The following is an 8447-nucleotide window of genomic DNA, read 5'->3' on the forward strand; positions in this document are numbered from 1 at the left end:
TGGATGGATGGATGGATGGATGGATGGATGGATGGATGGATGGATGGATGGATGGATGGATGGATGGATGGATGGAAAGCCAAATAAACATTTGTTTTACTGCCAAAACCTTCTGTTATGCCTGATGTAGACAGCCAAGCACATTTTAGCCTTTTTATTTGTTCTACATTGTACAGTTGTTTATTTAAAACATTTTTTCCGTTATTTCACTCAGGATTTTTTGGTATCAAATATTGGTAATAATATGAGTATTGTTGCACCAATACTGATACCAGTAACGGGCAGGGCCCCGATCCAGCACTAAAATGGTGCTATCGGTATCAGCGAGTACCAAAAAATCGGGCACCGATACTATTTTCCAGGTAGGCACTAAAAAGTTCTACTGGATTTACTTTGTAATAGTCTTTTTCCTGCTTCACAAAGGTGGGCAGCAGCTTGACAAAGCCATGATGGCAATTATTTTAGATCCAAGTAGTATGCAGTTCTTCATATACATATATATACACACATACATCAATTTCAAACAGATGGTATTGGTATCGGCCAATACTGCACAGCTAGGTATTGGGTATTGGTATCCGGGCCAAAAATTGGCATCGCTGCAAAACTAATTATGAGTAGTAATTTTATTACCTTCTTTTTGACAAAAAAGGAAAGAGGGAAGGTAAAAACAGTAGCCATGATTCAGCATTGGCAACTCAGAAGCCGCCATATTTGTTACGATTGATTATTATCTTGTTTAATTAAAAAAAAAAAAAAAAAAAAACTTGAACGCTGTTTTCTCATTTAGGAAGTTACTATCAGATGAAAAAAAAAATCTAGATTTTACATCTTTATTTAATTAAGAATGAAACCATAAGTGACTGTTCAATACAGTCTGTAAATCCAGAAGAGTTTCCCTTCCAATTAGAGTAAAACGCTGACAGAAATATTTCTTTATAATTATTTTATACAGGTCATCTATATTATGAGTTTATTTTCTATCTAGTGTATTTTTGAATGCTTTTGAGTTAGCCCTAGCTAGCTTTTCCCAAACGGGAAGTGGTTGCCTAGCAACTGCATGTGTCGCGTGGGGATTTGTGTTGGTTTCACAGTCAAATGGTCACAGCAGGGTGTTATTGAAAGTTCAGGTAAGCCTTATTAATAATTTCCAGTAAATTCTGTTATTATGCTAACTTCCACTTAGCACCTTTACATGTAATCTTTTTTTAATCAATTTTACTTTTAGCTAAAGTTATGTTTTGGTCAAACTTAACCTTCTGCTGTCAAACAGGTACTGCTAACGCTAGCTAACCTGGATTTAGCATACGCTGGATACGTCACAGCCTTGTTTGTTGACTATATAAATAAAGATATCATGACGTCTGGTTATTTTTCACTTTCAGGTAAAACCCATCGTTTCAAAATGATGTTCTTTACGCAACTATTTACATCCAGTCGGGGACCTTTAGCCAAAATCTGGCTAGCTGCTCACTGGGAGAAGAAGCTGACTAAGACGCAGGTGTTTGAATGCAACTTGGAAACAACCATCAGAGATATCCTTTCCCCTAAGGTATTTATTTACAGTAGATAAATGTATACATTCAGGTTGTTTTCGATTGTATCTGGACTGGATCCTTCAAGGTCCATTTGGCTGTCAGTGCAAACTTTCGCGGCTTTTAGCCGCGCGCGCCCTGTCGCTTAGCAACCAGGAGAGTTGACACACAAAACAAAATAATGAATACCGGCACTACTGTTTCTTTTTTATTTATGTTTTCTTTTTTTATTTTAAAGTAAAGAAAGACTACACTCGTGAGAATACATCATGAGAATACAGAGTACATTAAAAGTAAAGGTAATGATATAACAGGGGTAAAAATATATAAGTAAATCTAAACAATGTATGTATAAAAAATATATCTGCAAAATCTCTTATATTCAACAACAAAAAAACATAGTTAAGTAAACTGTAGAAAATAGCAATTGAAAAATCATATCAGATTTATAGTCCCCACACTGCAGATATATTAGAATCTGTCCATAAATTACAGATACAAATCTTTAGATAAATGAAGCATTACCCACCACATATCTGACTCAGTAGATATGGTTAACAATTTAAAAAACTATTTTCATTAATTTCAGACAGAACTATTCACATACTTGTCTTATATAAATCGGCGCTGTTCGGTGCCATTTACCTTTTTCCTCTGAGCACGGAGCAGCCGGCTTGTTTGGTCTCATGATGAATCCTGGGATAACCAAGAATAGATAGGATACAAAACGGGCAAAAAGAAGGATGCATTTGTCGGCGGCATAATAAGGAGTCTTGGAATCCGACCAGACCTTGGCGCCGCGCTATGATGTAATCGGCCTACGAATCTGGCCTTCAGAGGACTCGGCCCCTGAAATCGAGCTCAGTATCAATTTTCCATGTAATGATTTAAACAGTTAGACGATGTGTTTAACATTGGGATTGGATTTTTTTTTTTTCAGATGGCAATTAATTTGAGGACTTTTGGACATCTGCTCTTTGGTGTGGTCAGAATCTACTCCAGGAAAACAAAGTACCTCTTCGCTGACTGCAACAATGCCCTGGCCAATATAAAAATTGCGTTTAGACCAGGTAACATTATGCTTATATAATGTGCTGAATCAGTTTTTATTTGTAGTTATACATTGAAAGGACTACTAAGGTCAATATGTAACAAGGGTTGTGACCCCACTTGGGGTCTTTCTACAACTAGTAGAGGGTCTTGGGATACACTAAGGAAATTAAACTAGATAATAAACATTTATGTTAAGAATGCTTAAAGATATATAAGTATTACTTAAAATGGAAAACACCAACTACTTTGGTTGTTGATTCAGTTTGTAATATTATTTCACACACGGTTAATTTAATTTATAGATGTGTTTGTATACTCAAGGAGTTTGGGTCCTGAGTACACTGTGGTACAATTTTGTGGGTCAAAAACTGAAACGTTTTGGATCCTCTGATTTAAAGGGTTAAAAATATATCAGAGTTCCTATACTGTACAGTCGGAAGTAGCCCAGTATTGTATTCACAGGGTTTTTACAGCTAAAGATGAATTTGAAGGCGTTAATAGTGTCTGAAGATTTTGACAAAAATAAAAAGATAACTGCAATATTTGCATAATTTGCTACAAAAATAGTTTGCAAGAGAGACAGTTGTTATTATGTATAGTTTGAAAGCTGTTTTTTTTAGGTATTTGCTTCCACACCTGCACATATTTCATTTTCAAAATATATGAATAATAAATGCATTTTTGTACAGGAAGCAAAAATAAAAAAAAAGTGTTTTGAAAACAGAATAACAACAAAAAACAGAATCCTACACCTTATTTAATTGATTTTATTTTTCTATTGTATATACTGTGTCTAAACATCCTCTATTTTCTTATATGTGCAATTTTTCCTGCTACTGGAAATACAATTTCCCGAAGGGAGTAATCCCAAGGGATTAATAAAGTCAAGTCTAAGTCTAAGTCTAAGAATATTAGTAATTGTAGTAAAATGAACTTTCAATGAGGAAAAACAGCTGGACTGATCATTAACAATTGTTAGAACAACAGTAACAGCTCAGTGTAAATTAATAATGTTGTGTAATGTTTACATCTGATAAGCAATACACCGTTATGCTCTGAGATAATATTTCTGGACATCTCCAGCTTTAGTATTCATGAGTACCTGAGCAAATACCTCATAAGTGAGATTCTGTAATCCACAACTGCAATAAACAGTCATGTTTTCTAAAAGTTTTGAGTCAGTTTAGTACAGATCAGAGATCCTTTTTGCCAGTTGTAGGGTATTTACCTTTATATTTAATTTTTTTTCTTTATGTTTCTTGATACCATACCATACCAACTTTATTTATGAAGCACTTTATACACCGGACAGGACCAAAGAGCTGTACACAATCATAAAGTACAATGCAATTATAAAAATAGAAAAGATGGAGTATAAAATACATATTAGTATACAAACAGAATAAAACAAAGTGAAACCTCTCAAATTGTGACAAAAGCCAAGGAAAAAAGATGAGTCTTAAGAAGGGACTTAAAAATAGCAAGAGAAGAGGCCTGTCTTATGCTCAGAGGCAGATCATTCCATAGCTTAGGAGCTGCCACAGAAAAAGCACGGTCCCCTCTGAGCTTGCATTTTGTCTTTGGGACCCTCAGAAGCAACTGATCAGCTGACCTGAGGGAACGGGACGGTGTGTAAGAATGTATAATGAAACACCTCAGACAAATAAGGAGGTGAAGGGCCATTAAGAGTTTTAAAAACAAATAAAATAATTTTAAAATCAATCCTAAAATGTACTGGCAGCCAGTGTAAGGAAGCTAAAACAGGGGAAATGTGGTCGAATTTTCGTGAACCTGTTAAAAGACGTGCAGCAGCATTTTGAACCCTCTGAAGTTGGGAAATATACAAATCTTAAAAACACAAAGTTCTTGATGATCTTAACAGATTTCCAAAGCTATTTTATAAATATCTAATTATGCAAATGTTTATCACAAGGGCAGATTTAAGGCAGAGCTTACATGGGGAATCAAGAAACTGTACTCCATAGCATGCATAAAACCAAAGGACCAAATCAGTGCAAACTCATTATGTGCTGAAGGTTTAAATAATTTGTAAGATAAAAAAAAAATCTATTTTGCATGATCGATTCATAATTGTTGAGTTTAAAACTGATTATTATTTATTTGGGTTTTTTATCTGCTTTAATTCAGCCAAAGTTGAAATAATCTATCTGTTCTTGTTATTTGTTTTATGTCACTGCATCAGGTCAAACTGATATGCCTGTGGAAGGACTCGAGTCAACACTGAGAGCGATCACTCTGGTTGAAGACTTTTCTGCCTTTGATGCTGAGCTCCCACTTCCATGGTCAGTTTCTGCACATCCTCACCAGCAATTTCTTCTCTACTTCTTTACCAAACATTTTTTCTTATCCTTATGCAAAAAAAAAAACAAAAAGTGATTGATTAAGAACAAAAAGTTCTAATATTTAGAACCACACTTTTGTCAGAAATGTTTGTTAATGATGCTAAAAAAGTCAGACCAGTAAAGGTTTATTGCTTTTCTGTCCTGATGCTGGAACGACAGTGACATTGACGTTATGGACCACTTGTCACTGAACCAGAGCCGATCAGAGGAAATTACTATGAAAGATGATTTGGGGCATCAGTATTTGAACCTCCACGACATCAGTAAGAGAGATTTTGTCCAGGCCTCGTGTTTCAGCGTTGGATGTTTATATTAGTATTTCATTTTATATTATATTATTATAGATCATCTATCGTTTTGGACATCACGTTTTCTTGGACAAAGCTGTTTCTTATTTTGGTGTCTTTTTGCTAGATAACTCTCAGAGCCAAGCAAATACACTGCTGGACACAAGCTTAGACAACTTTGAGCCACAGAGAGATGGATTTGGAGATGAGGAGAATGGATACGATCTACTTGGTAGTCTGTCCTGAATTAATCGCTGCTATTACTGAACTTTTTTCTGTCTTAAAGTTATGTTAATAGTTGTTTATTAATCACCCTTTAGACTTCCTGGCAAACTCCAGTGACCAGGCTGAGTTCACAAACTTCATCCTGGAAGGGCCGCAACTAGAAAACCAGGAGATCTTGACAGGAAGTGCTGATAATCACGAAATGGGTGATGATGTTTTATCATGTAGTGCATTTATGTACTGTATAAAGTTTCCCCCTCCTGGAATGTCACGTGTATGATGTTTTCCTGATGCTGGATCTGTTTTCCAGATGTTGACAGCAGAGATCCAGAGGTTACAAAAACTCCTAGAATAAATGGGACCACACTAGTTACCAATAATGAAAGTATTTTCCTTTTAGAACCTGTGCCCATCACACGTAAGCAAAAAGCCATTCACCTAGGTTCATCCTTTTGCTAGTGACCATGGAGAAATCAATAAAAAGATGAATCTTTATTTTAGCAAGCTCAGAAAGGAAGCTGGGGAAGAGGAGACGTAGGTTGGTGGTGGACCAGGCTAAGGAGCTGAGCGACCACTATATCAAGGAGCAGCTCTCAGATTATTCTGATATGATTGCTTCGTTTGACATGGCTCCATCGACTGTGCGGATCATGCAGTGGATGGAGGACAGAGGCACCAACAAACTCTTCTTAACGCCATGTTCCACTGTGGCAAGTCCTCAGATACACGAGGTAAAAAACTTGCCTCTTTTTTTATATCAGTACAGCTTTCTTAACCATCAATCTCCATGCTAGTTCTGTGTTTAATTATATAAATGGATGTTGCTTTCGCAGCTGTTTGCCAAAAGTGTCTTTCAGTTGAAACATTACAGCTTTACGGAGGAGGTTGAACAAATACGACAAGAGGAACAAGAAGGTAAGAACTGACTAAACAAGTTATTTATTTATTTGAAAGGGACAGCATGTATTAATGAACCTTGAGAAATATGTTTGTAGTTCTCATTCGTTCCATTTCGTTAAAATGTGCCCTAAGAATTTAGGTATTATTATTAAAAATAAAAAATTGTTATGTAAGGGAGTGAACGTGCAAGGAAAAGGCTTTCTCCTCACAAAGAAACAGTCGGTCTGCTAATATCATTGCTGTGAAGACGTAGTGTCCCCAAGATTCAGTTCTGTTAAGTGTAAGCTCTCAGGATTTTAACTATATTTACCCATCCTGCTCACTTTGTGCAGCTCCTCATCCAGTGACCACTGCCTAAAAAAAATGGCATTGTATTTGTCCAAAGCAAACCGAAAGGCATGGATTGCTTATTAGAATTAATTAGAAATTCCACTTAACTTAAGAAAAACAAAATAAGGCTCCCTTTTCTTTTCTTTTAGAGGATTGTTGACGCACCAGCAAATGTTTCGTCCTGATTTTGCCATAGAAGATAGTTTTATTTCAACATGAGGCAGTTTTTCTCCTCTAAGTCAATGCACTGATATTAAAAGTTGGACTTTTATAGTTTTTTCAAACATTTACAACATTAAATATTAAGTTATCTGATGCATATTTTCTAGGTTTGTCATCATCTGCACCACTTGTTTTATTCTACCTGTTCTGATCGGTTTCTCTTTAGCTCAGAGGGACCTCAGCTCCATCACCACAGACAGTGTTGTAGATTCATCTGTGGGCGCTGAAAAAACCATCAACACTGAGCTTACGGCCCCTGACCTGATGAATGGGAGCCTGGAGGTCCCAGAAGTAAGCTGGAGCAGAAGGTATCGGCTAAAAATGTTTGGATTTGGTTTTTATTTCTTTGTAATCTGCTGTGTGTCCATCAGGGTGAAACAATGGAGTTCTCACATCCAGAGTTGCCATCAGAGGACTCCATGTTCGTCCATCCCTCTGATGCAGAGCAATCCACTCAGTCAACTTCTCTCCACACTCAGGTGCTTGTTAGGAAACTGACATTTTCTCCTTTCGCTGACCTCGTGCCTGGCTTTAAATAACAAATTGTCTGAGAATAGCGTTAGTTTGTCGGCTCCAAACAGATGGCAGGTGTTAATTTTCCCCTGCTGCCTTGACAATGCGCCCAGCATCCCTGATTAAAACACGCTGCTTTTCCAACCTGCAGTCTCTGTTGAGCGGCAAGGACAGGGAGGAGAGGGAAACAACCAGGAAAACACAGAGACTTCTAAAAGATCTAAAGGTAAAAAGCCCCAAAATGTTCAGGCTTCAGTGATAGCTCTGTGCATAAGGGAAAATGTTTTCTTTAACCTTTTTTGTGTGGAAAACAACTCTAGCCTTCTTGCTTTCCTCTGATGGATTTAAAGATGAAAGGATTAGGATTACCATGGGGAATTTCTTTAATTCTCCTTTGTGTCCACGTGTCTGCCTGTTTTCACAGCAGAGGGAGACCTTTGGAGACCCTAGGTTCAGCATTAAGTCGCTCTGTGAGGGAAGCAATCGATGGCAGGCTGCAAGCACTTTCTTCTGCCTCCTGGCGCTGAAAAAGCAACAAATCGTCCAGCTGCACCAAAGCGCCCCCTACCAGGACATCTCTGTGACTCCTGGCCCCAAATACTACACTTAGAAAAGGATTCAAGTTCCTCGTTTGTGGCTGATTCATGTGTTGTAGTCATGAGTTATTGTGGATCTGGCCGTGTTCACGTTACCATGCCTCTGGTTTCACTGAGGAAACTCATGAAAATCTGCTTCTGTGAAAGAGAATATTTTCTGTTTTTTGCATGTTCCTTGTTTCTTCAACAAGATATTTCTCTCTGACCACGACGTTTTAAAGTTATTTAAATATATAACTGCTTTGTTCAAAGCAAAGATGATGGCTAACAGCCAGAAAGCAAAGACTCCCAATCACCACTTTTATTTTTGCTGTTAAGGTTCCCAGGCTTGTTAGCTATGTTTCTAAAGCTGCAAACATTGTCTGTTTGATTGTTAAAATAAATGAATGGATTTCATTTGTTTCAGTCTACACTAATCAGAAC

The 8447-nt window shown here is 37.1% G+C and overlaps 1 protein-coding gene across 1 annotated transcript; it reads left to right on the top strand.

Moving 5' to 3' along the window:
* Nucleotides 1-1080: 1080 nt before the first annotated feature.
* Nucleotides 1081-8057, top strand: LOC107095953 (double-strand-break repair protein rad21 homolog). Its single transcript, XM_015392348.1, has 14 exons — nucleotides 1081-1130; nucleotides 1386-1552; nucleotides 2476-2605; nucleotides 4792-4891; nucleotides 5111-5214; nucleotides 5366-5470; nucleotides 5559-5669; nucleotides 5774-5881; nucleotides 5965-6194; nucleotides 6297-6378; nucleotides 7082-7206; nucleotides 7287-7394; nucleotides 7580-7654; nucleotides 7853-8057. Exons 2-14 carry the CDS (start codon nucleotides 1406-1408, stop codon nucleotides 8036-8038), a joined length of 1611 nt encoding a protein of 536 aa, XP_015247834.1. The 5' UTR covers nucleotides 1081-1130; nucleotides 1386-1405; the 3' UTR covers nucleotides 8039-8057.
* The last annotated feature ends 390 nt before the right edge of the window (nucleotides 8058-8447 follow it).

Source organism: Cyprinodon variegatus, unplaced genomic scaffold, assembly GCF_000732505.1.
Source record: "Cyprinodon variegatus isolate N-32 unplaced genomic scaffold, C_variegatus-1.0 Scaffold587, whole genome shotgun sequence".
NCBI lineage: Eukaryota > Metazoa > Chordata > Actinopteri > Cyprinodontiformes > Cyprinodontidae > Cyprinodon > Cyprinodon variegatus.